We start from the raw sequence: 22179 nt of genomic DNA, 5'->3' as shown, positions 1-22179 counted from the left end.
CCCGACATCGAGTGTCATTTTTAAAAAGCTAGTTAAAGAGGCCTGTATTATGGTGTGGACCTACAGTCTGATTTAGATAGGACATACTTTCCATTTATGTGTTCTTTGTTTTCTTCTCTAGGCAAAAAAAGCAATTGGAATTTGTAGGAAATGGACTTAAAAAGGAGGAAATTCTGTAAACTTTACAGTCATCACCACCAGCCCTTTCTAGAAATTACGTGGTGTGGCTATCATCCAGCCTGGACAGTATTAAGAGTGAGAGCAGAACACCATCAATAATTCTGGTGTAAAGCAGGACTGTCCTGGGCAAACCGGGACCAAGAGCCACCTGACCGCTCGCCCCCTCTTTCCTATCGTATCGTGTGGCGGGAGCACATCCCCCGCGTCGCCTGATGCACACACGAGACTGGCATCTTCTCTCCTCTCTTTCACGGGCTCAGCTTAATCCCTGGAGCAAGCTGGCATGCTAGAGAAGGTCCTTGGGCCAATACGTCTGCCCACGAGCTTCTTCCTCACCACCTGCTTCAAGAAGATTCGCTCTATGCAGTTCTCGGCAGGAGCTGTTCTTGGGTATTTTTGCTCTGGCTTGCGGCCGAGAGACACCTTAGAAATCTATATAGGTTTCCTCCATGGAAGTCATGTAGGACATTCTTCTAATACCGTCACCAAGTGTCCTTTCTTATTTTTTTAAGAACGGAGAGGCAGAAGTTTGGTCCCCCTAGGGTGGTGTTTCCTTCTCACGGACAGAGAGATTTTAGAGACGGTTATATGTAGCGGTTAGGAACTCGGGGCAGGGAAGCAAATGGGCCAGGCCAAATTTTGGTTCTGCCACTTTTCATAACACTTGGATCTTCAGTCTTCTCAGCTGCATATTCAACAGTGCCCTATCTCATGGTGTTGTAGGGAGAATTAAATATTAATATTGCACGCAATGCTTACCATTACGATGGGACTGTGATTTCACCAGGAAATGCAGAATGAAATCTACAGGTCAACCTCAGTAACTACGGTGACCTCGAGAAGCTTTCCTTGTTCTCGCCGTTTAATCACAGATTCTATGTTCCGTAACCCTGACTTTCTTTACGCATTTCTCTGTTTTATTAAGTTACAGTCTCATGATACCTCTAATCCTTTCTGGAATACAGAATAAACAACCAAAAAAGCACGATCTTCGGGGCACGTGGGTGGTCCGGTCAGTTGGGTGTCCGACTCTTGATTTCGGCGCAGGTCACGATCTCGCAGTTCGTGGGTTCAAGCCCCACATCGGGCTCTGTGCCTGATGTGCAGAGCCTGCTTGGGATTCTGTCTCCCTCCCTCTCTGCCTCTCCCCTGCTCTTTCTCTCAAAATAAATAAACACTAAATAACAAAAAAAAAAGCCCTATCATCTGTGTCAGTTCTATAAGGCATTCAGTGCCCACCTACCCAGCCACATTTTTCTGGAAGAGAAAACCAAAAGTTCAGAGAATGGCCACCATGCAAGTGCATAAATGCACAGATGGGTCCACACAGTATTTCCCAGGTTCTCAAAAAAAAAAAAAAAAAAAAAGAATAACTAATCCAGGCATATGTTTCTTTCCTTAATTGTATTCCTTTAACTTCTTAGAATACCCTTTTATTCACTTCAGTAAAAATTTTCAAACTAAATTGCAATCACTTTAAAAAATTAATGCCACACACACACACACACACACACACACACACACACCATAAATGCTCATGGTATGTCTTCAGGATGGAGAGAAGCCAAGCGAGGTACAAAGGAGGAAACAGCCGTCAGTGGCAAAGATGTCCAAGGATTTCCTTCCCAGACTGACCATGCTTACTGCTGCCCGTCAGTAATGACGGGAACTTACGCTTCACATGACAAACTGCAGCGTCTACGACGTTGGACAGATTCAACAAGGCAGATCAGTCCAATCAAATGGAGCAGTAAATTCCAAATCAAGAATTTCAAAATAAACTGGCTGGGCTTTACGCCTAAATGCCCAATAGCTATTGTGAATGTCAGAACCACCAAAGCTGGAATCAATGCTAACGGACAGACGTAAGACTTTCTACTATACCCCCGCAGCCAGCCACTTACAAAATATGTGTCATAGATAACAATTTACTAAATTATAATAAAAACTACCTGGCAGGATACCAAGTCTGCAGTTTCAAAACCGTGACTCTCAGTGCAGGATTTCTGCCGCAGACTCGGAACACCTCCTACAATTGTACCGATTTAATAAAATACACGCTAGCTCATAACAGAAGTTTGACTCTCTTTTTCCAGCCCCGTAAGTTGCCCCCTCGGAGGCTACTTTAGGCAACAATTAAGGTGTATTGTCATAAAGGAGACCCGGGGTCATCTTGCAAAACAAAAGGTGAAGTTACAAGTTTAGCAAGACTAATAACTAGATGACAGCCTGTCTCCTTTAATTATTATTATTTTTTTAACGTTTATTTATTTTTGAGACAGAGAGAGACAGAGCATGAACGGGGGAGGGACAGAGAGAGAGGGAGACACAGAATCTGAAACAGGCTCCAGGCTCTGAGCTGTCAGCACAGAGCCCAATGCAGGGCTCGAACTCACGGACTGCGAGATCATGACCTGAGCCGAAGTCGGCCACTTAACCGACTGAGCCACCCAGGCGCCCCCAGCCTGTCTCCTTTAAAGGATGGGCATTGCCAAGGCCAACGAGCAAGCCCCCCACTCTGGATGCACTTAAAGTCCTGGCTTTCCTGGGTGCAGACAATGACCACACTGGGCAACGTAAGAGGAGATACCAGAAGAATGGCGGGCCTCTATCTGATCGCCATCAGATGCCTAATGGCTGCTTACTGGGCTTGTCCCGCATCTGCCTTGGTTCTAGAGGGTATGATTTCACTGAGGAAAGGAGCAAGAACTTACGTGTGACCTGACCAGCAGCACAAGCAGCTTCTAGTTTTTGAAATGGGTTACAAAGCTTGCATTTGCTCTTGTGAACCAACTTCACTCGGGGGCACCTGAGCGGCTCAATCGGTTAAGCGTCCAACTCAATTGCAGCTCAGGTCATGATCTCATGGTTCGTGAGTTTGAGCCCTGAATCAGGCTCTGAGCTGACAGTGTGAAGCCTGCTTGGGATTCTTTCTCTCTCTCTCTCTCTCTCTCTCTCTCTCTCTCACTGCCCCTCCCCCACTTGTGCTCTTGAGTGCTCCTTCTCCTCCCCCTAAAATAAATTTTAAAAACTTTAAAAGCCTATAAAACAACTTCAAATTAAGGTACTTCTGGGGCGCCTTGGTGGCTAAGTCAGTTAAGCGTCCAACTTCGGCTAAGGTCATGATCTCACGGTCTGTGAGTTCGAGCCCCGCGTCAGGCTCCGTGCTGACAGCTCAGAGCCTGGAGCCTGCTTCGGATTCTGTGTCTCCCTCTCCCTCTGCCCTACCTTGCTCATGCTCTGTCTCTCTCAAAAATAAACATTAAAAAAATAACAATAAACGTACTTCTGGCACTTTTTAAATAAAAACACAGCAGATGGCTTGATTTATATTTCAAGAAAAGAAATCAATTATCAATAGATATGAGATTTCTGTTCTTACAGGTTTTCATGGCTCTTTGCAATATAATGGTATTTTAAACTCATTTAAGAACTGAATGGCTACAAACAGCTAATATTAAAAATCATTTTTACATAGACTTCTGACTGTACCTGCTTTGTTTCTTTTATTGTCTTACTGAAAATGTGTGATTGGTTTGATCCACAAGTGTTACCCGATACATTTTAAGCTCCATGAGGGCACTGCCTGGAAATGTGAGGGCAGGATTCACTGATTTAGAATAGTCGTTATCAACCATTTGCCTCTTTTTATTATTCTCGGCTGATGGTATCCACTGGATTTAAAAAAAATTTTTTTTTCAATGCCAGTTTCAAGGACTCCAGGAAGTTAAAACGTTTAATTATTAACCATTAGTGATATTAAAATATTTATATGCCTTTTAGTTCTACTTAATTGAATTTGGTAGAAAGAGTAATGGAGGCAGTCCTTTGCTTGGCAGATGACAGCAGTATCAGTTTGTCTGCAAAAGTAAGGCTTCGGATAGATCTTTCTTCGGATACCTTATGCGGATTTGTCTGAAATCACTTGTGCTAATGGAATGTTTTTATCCTCAGCCGGGACAACTGAAACAAGTCCACATTTCAAAGTGGGATCTCATAAAGACATCCACGGCATGAGTTTCCCCAACAACGGGACTGCAAATCTTAGCTCGGTTTTAGGTGCCCTGAGGTACACTTCGAGTAGAGGTACTGCATGTCCACGCCAGTAGGTCCCTTTGGGGGTGTGTTATTTGCCCGCCACAACTCAAGGCACAAGACTGGGAAACGATTCGGGATAAACCAGCAAATGGATGTTCTAGACGGTGAAAGAGTCTTGGATTCGTGAGTTTACCTGATCTGTCCACGAACCAGAGGTCTGTTCTTTGTCCTATTCATGTTTGAATCAAATGGCACCTCAAAAAACTGCAAAAAGATTGAAAAGAAAGACAGAAGGCATTAAATATAATGTGAAACAAGTCTTCTCTTCTGCTTCTGTTCTATAATTTTGTCCACAGCAAATTTCATTTTAATTTTTACTAGCATGAACCCATACTCTTGGTACTCGATGGAGGAAAACTCTCTGGAAGAGACATGCTATAAAATTGTATGAATTCATTGTCCAGGTCATGCACGGGTTCCACACTCATCCACTCTGAAAACCACTTACTAAATATACAGCTGCTTCTTCCAGAGCCACTGTGGCAGGTGTAAAACAGTAGTGCTCTAAATGATTTCAGCACCTCGAACACATCCCAAAGCCTGCGAGTCGACCAAGAATAAATGAACCCTGGGACATGGGCGACTGAAGCGATTAAGACCCCAGATGAAGCCGTATACAACCGACGAGGCTACCCTTTGACCAGGGTGACAACCCCTCTCTGCCTGGCCTAGTTCCCCTCTGTGCCTGCGGGTCCCAGCATCACTCGCAGCAACCCTTTCGCTTTCAGAGCATCCCAGTTTGGATAACACGTTGGTATCGCCACCCTAACAAAGAAGTACTAGACCTGCGGCCAAGAAATTCATACTATAGTGTAGGGGACAGCAAGCTCTAGCTTATGGGCCACCTCCAGCCGGCACCTGCTTCCGAATGGCTCACAAGATACGAACATGTTTTTTTTTTTTTAATTTTAACGATTGGAAAAATAAATCCAAAGAAGGAGAATACTTCGTGACATGTGTAAATTACATGAAAGTCAGATTTTAGTGTCCGTAAATGAAGTTGTACCATAACTCAGCCATACTCGTTTGTCTACGCCTTGCTCTGGCTGCTTTCACACCACAGCGGCCGGGTCGGGTAGCTGCAATGGAGATGGGATGGCCCAGAAAACCTAAAATATTTACTCTCTGGCCCTTTACTGAATACGGTGTGCCAACCTTTACTCTAATGGAAACACTGGCATACAGATGATTGTAATAACATGTATAGTACAATGAAAGAGAGATGGTCTACGATGGTCTCGGAATCAGCTGGGGAGGCAGGGAAAATAGCCTTCCGAGCGCTCTCCGACAGACTTAAGACTCAGCAGGAGTCCGATGCTTTAAGGGGACTGGAGGGAAGAAAAGAGCAGTCTAGACACAGGAGGAAGCAGACAGAAAGAAAGGCACCAGAGGCAGAAGTTTCATGATACACTCAAGTTGCCAGAAGAATTCAGGATGGCATAGAGGTTAAGGGTCCGGGCTTTGCAGTTACAGATGAGGGTTACATTTCCGCTTTGCCAATTACGAGCGCCTAAGTAACACTGTCTACAAGCCCGTTTCCTCATCTGCAAAATGAGGGTAATAATATATAACTTGCAAGGTTAATGTGACGATTAATAAGATACTGACATACAGTATAATGCTTGGAAGGTGCTTAATAATGGGTAGTTTATTTAATGTTTATTTTTGAGAGAGAGAGAGAGAGAGAGTGCGTGCGAGTGGGGGAGGGGCAGAGAGAGAGGGAGGCACAGAATCCGAAGCAGGCTCCAGGCTCTGAGCTGCCAGCACAGAGCCCGACGTGGGGCCTGAACCCAAGGGACATGACATCACGACCTGAGCTGAAGTTGGACATTTATGTGAGCCACCTGGGCGCCCCAACTCTCTTGTCTTTAAGTAGAACCACAAAGTGTGCAATCCTGCCCTCGTCCTGAGTTCTGATTTTGTAATGTCACTTGATGGTTGGTGTTTTTCCTTTGGATATTTTAACATCATCACAAATGCAATGTGTTCCAAACTGAACTCAACACATTTCCATGCAAATCAAGTACTTCTCCAGAGTTCTTTTTCTTTTTTAATCAAATACATAACTTTTTCTCCTATAACTCATATCAAAATCTTTAGATCAGCTTTGATTTCTTCTATTCATTGACCAACCATATTCATCGCCAAGTCCTGGTAATTTAGACTTCATAATCTCTCTCAAACCTGCCCTTCCCAGTTTACTGTACTATTAACACTTGTATGGAATCATAATAAAACTACTTGCTCAAAAAGATTGAATGATTTCATGTTCGCCTCACTGCTCATTCTCCGGTGGCCTTGGAAAGTCCAAACTCTTTTTTTTAAGTTTATTTATTTATTTTGAGAGAGACAGAGACAGCACAAGTGACGGCACGGCAGAGATAGACGGAGAGAGAGAATCCCGACCAGGTTCTGTGTTGCCAGAGCAGAGCCTGATGTGGGGCTCGAGCCCATAAGACCGCGAGACCATGACCTGAGCCAAAACCAAGAGTCGGACACTCAAATGACTGAGCCAACCAGGTGCCCCTGAAAGTCCAAATTCTTTGTATGTTACATGGGTTGAAGGCCATCCCTCATCTCACCCCACCACTATTTGCAACCTTTTATCACTTGCTTTACTTCTGTCCCTGTGCCACACTTGTCACTGTCTTGTGAACATAGCCAAGGGCCCCGGGGAGTTGGAGACTTGGGCAGCTTTTGACTCCGAGGCCGGAGGAAACAGATGTCATGAAGACATCACCACAATCAGGATACTGTACATGTCCATCATTCCCAAGTTTTGTCATGCCTCACTGTAATCCCCTCCCCCCACCCATAACTCTTCCTCAGGCGGCCAGTGAACCATACCTTGAGTCCCTATAGATCACTTGAATTTTCCAGACTTTTATGTAAATGGAATTTTACAATACGCACTTTCTGTCTGGACTTTTTTTCATGAGGCAAAATTATTTTGAGATTCATCATATGGCTCAGTGTATCAATAGCTCATTCTTTTTTATTGCTGAGCAATATTCCATTATATGTGTTGGTAATACCACTATTATAATAGATCTATTCACTTGTTGATGGATATTTGGGTTGTTTCCAGTCTGGGACTATTATAAAAAAGCAGCTATGGACATTTGTGTTCAAGTCTTTGTGGGGGCATATGCTTTTATTTCTCACAAGTAAAGAGTGTGCAACATACAGTAGGTATATATTTAAACTACGTCAGAAACTGTCGAACTGTTTTGCAAAGTGGATTGCCGTTTTACATTCCTCCTATTGGTGTATAAGAGTTCCACTTCTAGACCCTTCAAGAACTCCATTTTGGGTCATCTCCTGTGCCAAAGACAAGGGGAACACAGCTTGGCTAGCACACAAAGGTAGTTATAGACATCAGCAGTGGTCCTGTGACCAGGTGCAGATACAAAGAATGTAATAGTTCTGAGTACTTTTCTCTTATTTGGACATAAACATTTTATTCCTCTCTCCCCTTCTCCTAGTGGCAAAGGTACGCTGACGGTATTTAATCTCGTGTCTCAGAACTGAGGCTGGACAAACATCAAGGGGGGTGGGAGGGCTGTGACCCAGCCTGAAGACGGATGAACATCACCCAAAGATGCAAAAAGGGACTAGTGAATCTTGGGTTAGTGAATTTGGGGTTGTAAGAGGGACACTTTCATCATGTGGGGCTACGGCCTTCTCTGGGAGCTAGGTTTGACCCAACGGCATGTCCCGGTGCTCAGCTGACAAGGCGTTGTGTTCGCGTGTTGCTCCAGTCCACTTAGCCCGGAGCCACGATGCCCCATGCTCCCTTCCCTGTCCAGCTGCAGGGGCGGGACGGCCCCAGAGCTCGTATGCGATCTGGAAGGTGGAAGCGAAACAGCGGCCACGTTCACACTTGGAAAACTGCTCTAAGCTCAGGCACTACCAAGGCTCACCCCCAACTGGTGGGGCTCTGCCTGCTGCCCCGGCCGCCTGCAGGGGCACCGGGCCCGTGCTTCACCATCCTGCCGGATCTCTGGGCCACAGACAATTCCTGAGCTCACCCACTTCTCAGAATCCTGGCTCAAGTCTGTGTGCCGTTTCGTTTCGTAGTCAAGTGCACGTGCTCTTGGGCAGGTTACCTGTGTGGTCAAGGTTGCCGGCGGGGAGGCGGCAAGAAACAGACACGAGTTCCGAGTTCCCGTTTGTTCCAGTGAGTTTCACCTCAACCTTGCAGACTGCAGGTTGCTCCTGCTCTGCCCTCCCCGGCCCTCCCTGCCCTTCCCTCCTCTCTTCTCCGATGGTCCTGCTCAGCTCGGCCCAACACCAGGTACAGGCACCACCACAGCCTTCCAGACGGCTTCACTCCCAGCACCGCCTCTGGCTTATTTCCCCACAATACATCCCTTAAATCACTCACAGTGGCTCTGACGTTCTGCCCAAACCCCAATAAGGGCTTCTTCTCCATTACTGTCAACCCTGCCACTATTTAAAAGTATTTAAAATGTTTATTTCTTTTGAGAGAGAGTACAAGCCAGGGAGGGGCAGAGAGAGAGGCACAGAATCCGAAGCAGGCTCCAGGCTCCCAGCTGTCAGCACACAGCCTGACGCGGGGCTTGAACCCACGAACCACAAGATCATGACCTAGCCGAAGTCGGACGTTCAACCGACTGAGCCATCCAGGCACCCCTAAGTTAGAAGTATTTAACTTCTCAATATGCCCATCTTATCTGAAGTCCTGAATGACAGGCTTCCTGAGATATGTGAATTTATAATTCTTAAGGAGAACCATGCAAATAGGCGCAAATAATTTTTAAAGGAACCAGCAGTGCAAATGAATATGTACATTGGTAGACAGTATTACGTTCATTTTATGATGATTTATAAGTGTTAAAAAATTCTTTGCCCGAGAGTCTATAGTCTTTCCTGAAGTAGTTCAAGTTACATGTAATTAAAATGTTCCAAATCTGTTTAAATTCCCTCCCTTCCCCAACAATCAAACACTTTCTATTGGTATTTGAAATAACCTTTTCTTCATAACTTATTAATTTCATTTCACAGGAGTAATGAGGATTCCCATTACAAATCGTGCTGTTTAAAGGCTGGCTAAGGTGTTATCTCACATAACACAGAAGCTCTTATATAAACAAGTATTTTGGCAGTTCGCAGGGTGTGGTTCAGGAACTGAATGAATTATTTCACCTGGATAAGGAAAGGATAGTAGCCTGTCTCCATTTTGGGCACGTCAGCCATCCGAAGATGGGAACCAAGGTCTAGAACGTGCAATCCAACTGCCGGATGCCTGAACTTGGCGGGACCGTCTGACTCCCACAAATGCTTACACTAACTGGGACAGGCAACATCTGGGTAGAAATACCATGCTAACCACACTAACCAAGACCGATGGTTCGTTTCAGTGAGCACTGGACCATCTTTCCTAGAACCAAGGGGCCACAGCTCATTACCCTATTTTACTCTGTTTTCCATGCATTTTCTATAATGCCTCTCAGTTTAGATATTTAAAGCATATTTCCAAAACATAAAGTACGGGGTAGTTAGATGACAAATGTAAATACTTTAGAACCCACGGCTGGCTTATTAACCTACTCACATTTTGTTCCTGTGCTTTATAATAAGTTTTTTTTTCATGATGTTATTAGCATTTCAGTTGGCTCCAACTACTTCAGCAGTGAAGTAAAACTCCTGCAATGTGTATTAAAAACAAAATAGAGGGGCGCCTGGGTGGCTCAGTCGGTTAAGCGTCCGACTTCAGCTCAGGTCACGATCTCGCGGTCCCTGAGTTCCAACCCCATGTCGGGCTCTGGGCTGATGGCTCAGAGCCTGGAGCCTGCTTCCGATTCTGTGTCTCCCTCTCTCTCTGCCCCTCCCCCCTTCATGCTCTGTCTCTCTCTCTCTCTGTCTCAAAAATTAATAAACATTAAAAAAAAAAAAAAAATAGAAGGGCACCTGGGTGGTTTAGTCGGTTAAGCATCTGACTTCGGCTCAGGTCATGATCTCATAGTGCACGAGTTCGAGCCCCGCATCGGGCTCTCTGTTGTCGGCACAGAGCCCTCTTTGGTTCCTCTGTCCCCTCTCTGCCCTACCCCACTCTCAAAAATAAATAAACATTAAAAAAATACCTCCCCCCCCTTAATCACTATGAAAGAGCCTGGTGACATTTCTACATTAAAAAAAAATACAAATGCAGAATTACCAACCCTTAGAATATACTGTTCTGCCCCCTCTCCCATATCCTGACTACTCTGAATGATGGCAGAAGTAATACACCGTAGTGAGCACAATCTCGACAGCTGCTCAGGCCACACTGATTCTCTCAGGGGTCAGGCTTGCACCTGACCTGCCTTTGGAAGGCTCTGTTCCCTGGGTCCCAAATGGCTGTATATGCCAGTATGCACACCTGGACACAGTGACTGGTTTCCTGAGCAGGTATCTGATTCGAACTGGGCGACAGAGTCCTTCCTTGGATTTTACGAACCAAAGCCCAGGAAAATAGGTCCTCCCTCCTCTTCAGTTGTTTGTGGCCAAGGAGTAGGATAAAAGGAAGTGGAGAAGAGACCCAACAGGGATGCCTGGGGTCAAGTTACCTCTGGGGCTCCACCTCTGGCCCTTGACAATTTAAATCAACCCTTTAATGGGACTCCATCTCTGGCCTCCAATGTCCTACTACGTGAGGACTGCAAAATACTTCAAACGTAGAGCAACGTATTGCACAGAAGGGAATAATACTTTGCTTTTTTCTTGGGGCAAACAACTTGCTTTTAATCCATCTGCGTTCCTTTTCAGAAACATTTTTCAGTCTCTTTCCTCATAAGAACCCACCAGTCTTCTGGCATTCTTTTCAGTTTCAACTTTTTACTTTTTATCCAGGTTCCTGGCCTCATCATCTTCCCCTCGGTCACATACCCCCCCTCCAGCGAGCCTATATCATCTGTTATGTCAGTGGGGCTCCTGGGGCCACAGATGACAGAAAGACAGCTCAAAGTAGCTCAAAGAGAAATGGGGCTTTATCTCTTACAACAGGGTGGTAGCTGCTTTTGGGAATCACTAGCTTCAGTGTCAAAAGTGCTATCATGCTTCCGGCTCTTTCCAGCTCTTGACTCTGCTCGGAGTATTTCTGCTTGCAGGCTCTTGCCATCAAACAGCCAAAATGGCACTACCAGCCTCAGACTCTCACGCTCCTGGCAACCTTAGCAGAAAGTCTGTTTCCCGACAGATCTCTAAGAATCAAGTCCAGAACCAGCATTGCGACTAGGGGATGAGGTGACCATCCTTTGAGCAGGGAAGGGGTGCTCGTGGACAGACACAATGATGCAGTATCTCCCTCAAGCCACAAGCGTCATTTTCTCTGCATAGGAAAGAAAAATTCTATCACCAGAAGAAGGTAGGAAGATGTTAGGCAGACAGAGGCAGTGAAATCATTTACAACTCACTAGAAAACCAACACCCCCAAATCACTTCCTTCCACACATCATACTTTATAAAGTAACCTGCCTACAGCAGTGAAGGTATTCCTCAGTTGAAGTTTCTGAAAGGCATGAATCAATATGAACATAATAATTTGTATTAATCTTTGTCTTATAATCCGTTTGGGAATCAGTTTAATGGCTCTAGTGGATAGTGTAGCAAATGGATGCTCTTTTCTCCTCATAGCGACTTGTGGACGATACAACACACTATTACACCAACGGACAAATATTATATTAGATGCCTATTATGACGTATGTGCTTTTCTATTATATCATGCTTTCCTACTAGTAATAAGTATTACTCCAGAGAGATGATGCCCAGATGTAAACTATGGTTATTCGTCCTAATGGATAACGTGTACCTGCGAAACTCCTGAATTTTATGCGTGAAAATGACGACAGCTACCAAGAGTGGATAGAAGCAGAACCTGTTCCCAAGTGATGAACGTGGATTCCTATTCTTACTCTGATTAATTGTACGCCATGCAAAAATGAGACGTGTTCTGGAGATGTGTGTAAGTCGGGCTCGGAAAATATTGACTTTGATAACAAGGCGTAACTTTCCTTCCCCTGTGCTGAATCACCAGAGCAACATTCTTCTCGAGGCTCAACGGGAAAACAAACACGAGAACCTTGTCCGTGTTTGTTTTTCCATCCATCTCCTCAAAGCTGTCAACAACTGTTTGTCATTCCAGGGCGGCTCACAGCTTCCCAGGTCCACGATAATGCCTCCATCAATCTCGGGCCAAGTTAAAAGGGATGCTAAAATAAATAAATAAATAAAAGCACAGGGAGAGGCCCCTTATCCGGCGGGATTCCATATGCCATGACTTGCGGCTTACAAATCAGTTAAGAGACCCGGTCAGCCATTACTCTTTGGTTGTTACCAATGTTCTACTTGCCATACCCAGAGTAAACAAGTTAATGAGCAAGACTCCTTGTTCCCATTGATTTTTCCCCACGAGGCATCTGAACCCATGAGTGCATACGTGCCCCGGCATTCGTCAGAAGTGGCTTTTCAGCTCAGGTGGTGAGGGGGGCACCGTTCTCCTCTAAACATGTTATTCAAGCCATCTACCGCTTCGTAGGTTGTACTTCAAGGCTTCGCTCTTACGGGAAAATAACAGAAAGGTATAAAAGGTCACCCAGCACTGATGAGACACCCAAAGTACCACATCCTGTAAGTAACAGAACTCAGAAAGTCTCATCAACTCTGACCAGCTTCCGAAAACCATACTATAGGGGCGCCTGGGTGGCTCAGTCGGTTGGGCGTCCGACTTCAGCTCAGGTCACCATCTCACGGTCCGTGAGTTCGAGCCCCACGTTGGGCTCTGGGCTGATGGCTTGGAGCCTGGAGCCTGCTTCCGATTCTGTGTCTCCCTATCTCTCTGCCCCTCCCCCATTCACGCTCTGTCTCTCTCTGTCTCAAAAATAAATAAACGTTAAAAAACAAATTAAAAAAAAAAAAAAAAGAAAACCATACTATAGGTCATCCCTCTTTCCGTCCAGAGAGATCTGGGTTTGTAACGCTGCTCTCCGAAAAAAGGTGGAAGGAATATACGACAAAATATTTACAATCCACTTTGGAAAAAAAAAAAGGTATTAAAAACATTCTACCTAAGTGATATAAATACAGTATTTGGACAGACCCTCTTTAGGTGAACTAATAAAGAATTACTGAATTGATCTAGGATAAAACCCACATTTATGAGGCCCTAGAGGATTAGAACTCTTTATCCCCCAGAAAGAATCACAGAAAGACAAAGCGCTGACCCTGAGTATTTCTCAAGTACACCCATGACCGCCCCGTGGGCCCGGTGCCTCTCCCTCAATTCCAGCCCCCATTTCTTGTCCCATAGGTTGTAACACCCTCCTATCCACCTCCTGGTGCCAGTATAGATCCCCGGTACCAATTTTTCACTTGGTGGCAGGAGAGATCTTTCCAGACGCAAGGCGGCCTACGGGGCTGCCCCCGCACCCGGCTTTGCGTTCTGGCTTGGCCCTGGGGGCCACCTGTCCACCTGCCGCAGGAGCGCAGGCCACCAGCTCTTCGCCAGGACCCGGGCTGCCTCCGCCACTGTCCCGGGACTTGCTGCTTGGCCCCGCAGTTGGCTTTTCTCTGTGGGGGCGCGGTGGGGGTTGCACTGCGGTGGAAAGCCCGCCCTCCCCACTGCAAGTTTACTGCCCCCAGTCTCATGCGGCTCCTCTGCGCCCTGGACTGCCCTCACAACCTCTCCACCAACTTGGCCTGCACCCCTCGGCAAGGAGGTTTCACGTCTGGCCGCTCTCTTCCCTTCCACCCCCTCCCTTCCATGCGTGACATCTAACAGGGCACTGTCGTTTCCTGCTGCCATCGCTCGGACATGTGCGGCCTCCTCTCCCACCCAGGGCTGGTCCCTCCACCCAGGCTGGCGATCCCGGTTCCCTCCCGCCTTCCAGGAAAGCTACGGCGTCACCTATCCCGTTTCTCTACAGCACACTCAGCCTTGCGGCTGGATGACCCCCATCTGTACCTAAACATGGTTTATTTTTCCCCAGCCCCAACCGTCCCCCAAGCCCCACATATACCTCGATGTCATTACCTGACTTCAGCACAAGGCTAGCATCTGGAAGAGAGAGACAACAGTCTCTTTTCCTAGTACGCATGAAGTTTGGGGCCCACATCTCAGCCAGAGTGGGGTCCAGGGTGAGGTTAAGAGCCTTCCAAAACCTCCAAATAAACTCAAAGGAATTTCAGCTCTGACAGCTGCCAACGACTATAATCCCATCTCTGCAAAATAACCCCCCATTTTTAAAATCGTTTATTCTGAAGGCCAGTTTTGAAGAACAACAAATAAAAGCACTAAAGCCCACTAAAGGCTATTAATGTGAACAGATATTCTGACAGCAGAATAAAAAAAGAAAATAGCTTTTAAACCAGGGCTTACGAGATTAGAAAATCTTTGCTCACCTAGTGCTACATAGTTCGTCGTAATCTAACAGGGACGCAGGACTATCCTATCAATACATTCTTCTGGATCCCTCCACGGCTGTAAAACAAACTAGGCACACTTACTGACAACGTTAACAGTGATAAAATAATATGACAAGAGTCTGACCTCTGAAACAGCTCCCTAACATACCACAAAGAGTTTACATGCCGCTTAAAAAAAAAAAAAAAAAAGAAATTAGGACGTGAACGTTTTTAAAAGGCAAGAGGTGAGTAAAATCATCTTTTCTGAGTACTCCGCAGCAGAAGAATGGTAGGATCTACTCAAAAGAGGAAAGGTTATACCACATGTTGAGCAATAAAGCTGGCAAATTTACAGCGGTTCAAATGCGGCTGTAACATACATCTGGTCACAACAGGGCCGGGGCTAGAGAAATCATTAAGCAATCTGAGAACTCCCAAACAAAGACACTGTAAAATTCTGAACTATAAAGCAAAGGAAACACACTTAATCCCTCAGGGGTTGCAGTATGTATTTCAACTGGGTTATCCTTTCCCCCGTAAGGACACAGAGATACACCAGAAGGTGGAGTGACACAATATCTCCACTGTACGCATGTGGGCACAAAGCCAGCTTGCCCCAGCGCTCTTGGCACCTGTTGGCTTAATCATCCATCGCATTGCTCTACACGGCAGAGAGAAACTGGAAGGGGGGACGGGGAGCAAAAAGGAGGCGGCGGGGGGTGGGTGGGAAAAAAATACACGAGCCATTCATTTCGCCTATCGGAGAATATATACATATACCTTTGAAAAAATCGTTAACGCGTTCTTTCTGTAAATTTTCGGCAACATGTTAACACATTTCTTTGAAGATTACAGTTTGTTTTTGAACTTGGGGGTACTCTGCGACTGAAGAGGGAAATGATTTGGTGTGCTGGGAGACACCAACTTTTTTAGCAAATATTATCTTAGCAAAGGGACCTGAAACCTCTCTTTAATGACCCTGTTGCTTCCATCGCAGGGATCCTGTGTTGGGGGAACACTTATAACGTATTCCAACTTTAGTAAAATTTCTCAGCTGCCCGTCTCCACCACCATCCTCAAATAGTCCCTTACTGATTCACTAAAATTATTTCAAATTACCTTGTTAAAAATCTTCATGTTTAAAAGCACGTGTATTACAAAATGTGCTTCTGGATGAATTTCAGTAAAAAAAAAAAAAAAACTGGAAAAATGGAATGGCAAGTTAAAACAATGACAATTCCACCAAATAACGATAATAATAAATAATAATTATAATAAATAAATAAATAAATAATTGAAATAATAATACTTGCACCAAAGGATAAAAATAGCACATAAAAAAACACTGCGACATTTTCCGAGGGCTTAAGAAGGTGTTATCTGATAGTCATGAAGTGAAAAATACTTCTGACAGATTTTACAACAGTTTCTGTTCCTATATTCCTGCTGCTTTCCCTTCAACCTGATTAATGGAAGGGTCTTGATTCTGCATCTGACGCGCTCAGAATGTATATCTAAATATGGAGCCAGACCGTCCACATGACAGAGGAGGGCCTAGTGTCTGTCTCCTGAAAGCCAAGAAAGGGTAGAAAATTCCTCTACTAGGGCAAGACATCTGTCTTGCACAGTGCACAGGGTGTTGGGTAATTTCCCAGAACCCTCAAAAGCTGAAGTGTGTGGCTTCTTTCCTGAAAAGCCAAACAAAAACCTGGAAGCTACCATAAGCGCAGTCACCGTGTTCTGAGTGCACTTTGCCCATGTGCCACCTTCCAGAATGATCCGAAAAAAACCAGAGGTCAATCCACACACAAAACGTTCCCGGTCCTGCCCCACTTGAAACCAACCTGGGAAAAATCCTTACTTTTCTAAGACATGTGGCCAAAAATTCCTAGTTACTAGGAGTTGCTACAAAGGGTACAGGAGGGTTCAGAGGTGCGTTTTGGTTTTTCGAGGGCAACTTTTGTTAGAAGTTTTAATTTAATTAATTAAAAATGGCATAAAGAGAGCTTAAATATTTCTAACTTTTCTGCCAAATATCAGGTGAACCCCCCAAAGTAGGCCACATTTCAAAATGCCTATGAATTATAGTAACTGATGTGTGACTATGAATTTATTAGTAAGATTATAAAGCTTAGATAAATGGCATTTGGTCATCAAATCCCAATATTTAAAGAATTACAATAGAGCTAATAATGGCAGACAGTGACAGATGGTGACTGTAGTCATCGAGGTGGACAGAGCTTAATACACAGAATTGTTGAATCATTATGTCGTACACCTGAAACTAATACGATACTGTATGCAACTATACTGCAGTAAAAAAAGGTAAAACACTTTACAAGTAAAGAATTACAATGGGTTACATATCTGTATATTTCCTGTCTGCATTATGGTTTTCTGTCTCTGAGGTGATAATTAGAATATTAGGAATATATACATATAATATGTAATACATAACTATATATATATGTTCTCAAGTATATGATTTTTTTAAATTTAATGTTTATTATTTTGAGAGAGAGAGAGTGGGAGCGAGTGGGGGAGGGGCAGAGAGAGAGGGAGACACAGAATCCGAAGCAGGCTCCGGGCTCTGAGCTGTCAGCACAAAGCCCGAAGCAGGGCTTGAACCCACGAGCCATGAGATCACGACCTGAGCCGAAGTTGGACGCCCAGTTGACCGAACCACCCAGGCTCATGTATGATTTTCTATGTTTGCACAACTACCTGCATAAAGTAGCAATCTGACAAATTTTCTGACAAATATGAGTTAAAGGAAGAGTGTTAAATGTCTTAATGAAATACTTCCAAACAAAAAGGTTTTGGTTTTACTGACTACGTTTCTTTTGAGTTTCTTTTCTTTTTTTTAAAATCATTATTTATTTATTCTGAGAGAGACAGAGAGGGAGGGAGACAGAATCCCAAGCAGGCTCCACACTGTCAGCATCTCAGAGCCGGATGCGGGGCTCTATCTCATGAACCATGAGATCATAACCTGAGCTGAAATCAAGAATCGGACGCTTAATCAAATGAGCCACCCAGGCGCCCCGAGTTTCTTTTCAAATACACTAGTGGGAGGGCAGGTTTTCTAAGAGATGCTTAGTCTTGTTAAGGGGAGACCGTGAAAGCATGTGAATGGTCCCAAACTAGCAATGGTCACAATAAAATAACAGATGATGTAAAGCTGAGTACTGAGCTAAATTTTAAACAATATCCAAGGCTGGATTTTACACATAAAACATTTTAAAACTTATTTGAGTGCATTTCTAATGAGAGATGTTATTTTAGAAATGTCAAATGGCCCCCAATTCTCAATTTAACGCAATTCTATATTAAAAACAAAACAAAACAAACAAAACTTCCAGGTCCTGTACTGCTTTCTCTTAAGGGAGGCAGAGTAATTCTAAATTATATGTTCCAAGATAAAACATTAAATAACAACAACCATTATCACTCCCATAAAATCTATAGCAAATAAAAAGATAAGCAGACCCTTTATAAGTAAATCTGTAATGATATAAAACAACGTTGGTAATAAGTGTCTTTATAAGACCACAGTCTGCAATGCCAAATTATCTAACCATTACTACATCTGGTTGAGTCTATCCAGATGCCAGTGACTTTTATTCCATAATAAGAATAGACTAAAATACTCTACTTTCTTATAAAAGGTAGGCTTTATACTTATAACATGAATTAATAAGACAAGTCACATTGGGGAGTGGGGTTGGGACTTTGTCAACAAATCTTTGACAAATAGATAAATTAGCACTGTACCTCATAGTCAGGTTTGAAAATCCTAGAGAATATCCCTGTGTGAATTTTTGAAAGACTCTATGAGGAACGCAATGAAGTGCAATCTAGTTCAAATCAATAATTTTTTTCTAAATGGTTAAGTTAAATATATTTGCGACATCATTTCCTTCATCAGTGAGGACTTAAAAGTTAATTCTATTAAAAGTGTCTTTTTTTAAAATGAAATTCCCACCCCAAGTGAAGATTTTTAAACCCGGGCAGCCAAGAAACCAGATGTAACCTTGCAATTAAATGAAGAACAAATTTGCTGAAAGTTACTGACCCCATATATTACATATTTAATAATCTAAATTTTGTATGGTCTCACAACAAGTCAATGAGACTACCCTTAAGAATATAAAGAAAAAGAATTTAAAACACTTAAAATTAAACATAAAAACCCATGCAGGAATATGAAAACAAGAATATATTACTTCAATATCACTTGTACCCAAAAAGGGAAAATGTTCTTCATAAAGGGCAATGAGGAACTCTAAATTTAATGATTAATGATTCACTCTAAATTTAATTGTAGCTAAACTTATATTTATAATGAATGATTTAATTTATAGTTTACTCTTTGTTTCAGAGGGGTGGGTCTACAGTTTTTTGCTCTTTTTCAAAGTTTTCTTTTATTGTAATGAAAAAGGAGGAAAAGAATAAACACAAAGAATAAATCACCCAGATAGCTGTGGCTCTATTCTTTAAAAAAAGATTTGCACGTGGCCTGGGGCTATTTCAAAACGTTAAATGTGACATCACGTTTCCCAAACCACCTTCAATCGGTTAGGTTTTCCAAAACACATCAGATATGGAAAACGTTCATCACGAATGCTTTGGAAGGTGAGTTTGAGGGTGAAGGTCCTTACAAAGATCATGCAGGTGAAAAAGACTTAAAGAAGAAGTTTTGTTTATAAAAGGTTTCTTCACTTTTTAAGAATGTTTGTCCAACATGATACGGCCCAGAGCTTTAAATAAAGCCCAGCTGCTGAGTCCATGTTCCTCAGAATTTTTGTTTTATGTTTATTATTACAGTGGCATACTCTCATTGGCTCAAGAATTTACAGACATTTAGACCGGCAACGTAGGCTGCAACCCAATAAATACTACATGCTGAAACCATTTCTGATGCTAATGAGGTACTGGAGGTGACAAAGGCATCCTGCTTGGTATCCTAAGACTTCAAAGGCGCAAGTCTGTAATTTTTCCACCTTGGGCTGTGAGGCCAATGAGCAAAATATCTCAATCTGCGATCACTACGCAACTTTATTTTATTGCCAAGAAATCCCGTTGGCTTCTTTAGGCATAAAAGAATGTAACTAGGCTAGTTCATTTGAAACTGTCATATGTAACTTTCGCAATAAAATGATAACCTTTTATTCTGATCAGCTTCCCACTTGAGAAAAAACCACGCACAACCACAGCTATGGAAGTGGCAGTGAAGGAAACGGATTTCGCATGGGGTTACCGGCCAATCTGTGATGAACAGATAACTAACAGATCCTGGCTAACATTGTGAGGGTTTGCTGAAACGCTCGCCTCTCGTGATTAGCTATTCACAACTTCAGCAAAGCAGATGAAAATCTACAGTTAGTTTCATAATTGAACGAATACAACACACGAGCAAAATACAGGGCACCAGCGGGACGGTGCCTTTTTTATACGGATAAGGCTACAGCAATGCATAGATTTATTGGTTTTCTACATCAGGAACCAGGTACTACTAAGAGTCATTACTTTCTGAGGGTTTACTGCTCCCAAGCCTATGCTAAGCCTTTTGTGCATTAACCATTATCTCACGTAATCCTCACTGCTGATTTGTTAGGTAGGTATTACCACTATCTTCATTTGGAAGATGAGGAAAAGGAGACCCACGTGAGTCAAGTAATTAACTTAGGTCATAAGGTTTGAATTTGAACCCAGACGGTCTGATTCCAGAGTCCCTGTGGTTTAATCACTACGCTCCAAACCACACGGCACTTTATGCAACGGCCAGGACGAGACGGTAAGGCGGCAGGAGACAAAGACCCCGGCTCCAGCAACATGTCTAGCTCAGGAGATAAGATACTTATTTGTGAAATAATAGGAGGCAGTATGATGAGATTAACAGAAATGGACAGTTACTGCCTGTAATAAGTTCAGGGGCAGGATGGACTGGGATTCTCAATGCCGGTACGTCCAAAATCTGGCCCACCAGGCACTGGGGTAGAAGACACCAGAGAACTCGGAGCAAAAGTCTACGGTTGACTTACGTGGCTGGCAGCCAAGACCTGGTGGGGCTAACCTTCGCAGAGAAGAACCGTGTACCCCCGAAACACCGGTCTTGCCACCCATACAGCGGTTAGCATTCAGAGGGGAACAGTGAGAGAGAGCGTGTTTCAAGCGATTTTATTCTTTTCAAAGAGCATCACTAGCGTGTTTACCTGCAGGGGACTCACTTCTAAATTATTCGACATAATTCCAATATCCAATGACATGGGCTCAGTTCCTGTGAATTTTGCTTTACCCGTATAATGGTGCAATCTACACCATTAAAACCCTTTTAAAAGCAACTAATAGGGGCGACTGGGTGGCTCAGTTGGTTAAGCGTTCAACTTCAGCTCTGGTCATGATCACGCAGTTTGTGAGTTCGAGCCCCACATCGGGCTCAGTGCTGACAGCTCAGAGCTTGGAGCCTGCTTCAGATTCTGTGTCTCCCTCTCTCTCTGTCCTTCCCCTACTCACACTCTGTCTCTCTCATTCTCTCTCTCTCAAAAATAAAGATTAAAGAAGACATCCAGATGGCCAAGAGGCACATGAAAAGATGTTCAACGTCACTCCTCATCAGGGAAATACAAATCAAAACCACACTGAGATATCACCTCACGCCAGTCAGAGTGGCTAAAATGAACAAATCAGGAGACTATAGATGCTGGTGAGGATGTGGAAAAATGGGAACCCTCTTGCACTGTTGGTGGGAATGCAAACTGGTGCAGCCGCTCTGGAAAACAGAGTGGAGGTTCCTCAAAAAATTAAAAATAGATCTACCCTATGACTCAGCAATAGCACTGCTAGGAATTTACCCAAGGGATACAGGAGTGCTGATGCATAGGGGCACTTGTACCCCAATGTTTATAGCAGTGCTTTCAACAATAGCCAAATTATGGAAAGAGCCTAAATGTCCCTCAACTGATGAATGGATAAAGAAATTATGGTTTATATACACAATGGAGTACTACGTGGCAATGAGAAAGAATGAAATATGGCCCTTTGTAGCAATGTGGATGGAACTGGAGAGTGTGATGCTAAGTGAAATAAGTCATACAGAGAAAGACACATACCGTATGTTTTCACTCTTATGTGGATCCTGAGAAACTTAACAGAAGACCATGGGGGAGGGGAAGGGGGAAAAAAAAAAGTTAGAGAGGGAGGGAGCCAAACCATAAGAGACTCTTAAAAACTGAGAATAAACTGAGGGTTGATGGGGGGTGGGAGGGAGGGGAGGGTGGGTGATGGGCACTGAGGAGGGCACCTGTTGGGATGGGCACTGGGTGTTGTGTGGAAACCAATTTGACAATAAATTTCATATTAAAAAAAAAAAAAGAAAACCTAAAAAAAAAAAGATTAAAAAAATTTTAAAGCAAATAATATTTTGTGACCTGGGAAGCTCAGGCCTTGGTCTGAAAAGAAAAAAGTCAGATCATGGCATGTCACATACAGTAC

General features: G+C 43.7%; 1 protein-coding gene across 1 annotated transcript in view; it reads right to left on the bottom strand.

Annotated features, from left to right (window-relative positions):
* The window catches only part of LOC125151365 (protoheme IX farnesyltransferase, mitochondrial), a 138307-nt gene that overhangs the window by 38432 nt on the left and 77696 nt on the right, over nucleotides 1-22179 (bottom strand). Inside the window, exon 5 of the mRNA XM_047832212.1 lies at nucleotides 4412-4482. Coding sequence (XP_047688168.1) covers nucleotides 4412-4482 — 71 coding nt within the window. The remainder of the gene's footprint in view (nucleotides 1-4411; nucleotides 4483-22179) is intronic.

Source organism: Prionailurus viverrinus, chromosome E1 (assembly GCF_022837055.1).
Source record: "Prionailurus viverrinus isolate Anna chromosome E1, UM_Priviv_1.0, whole genome shotgun sequence".
NCBI lineage: Eukaryota > Metazoa > Chordata > Mammalia > Carnivora > Felidae > Prionailurus > Prionailurus viverrinus.
The sequence above is the reverse complement of the archived record's forward strand: the minus strand, read 5'-3'. Positions and strand labels throughout refer to the sequence as shown.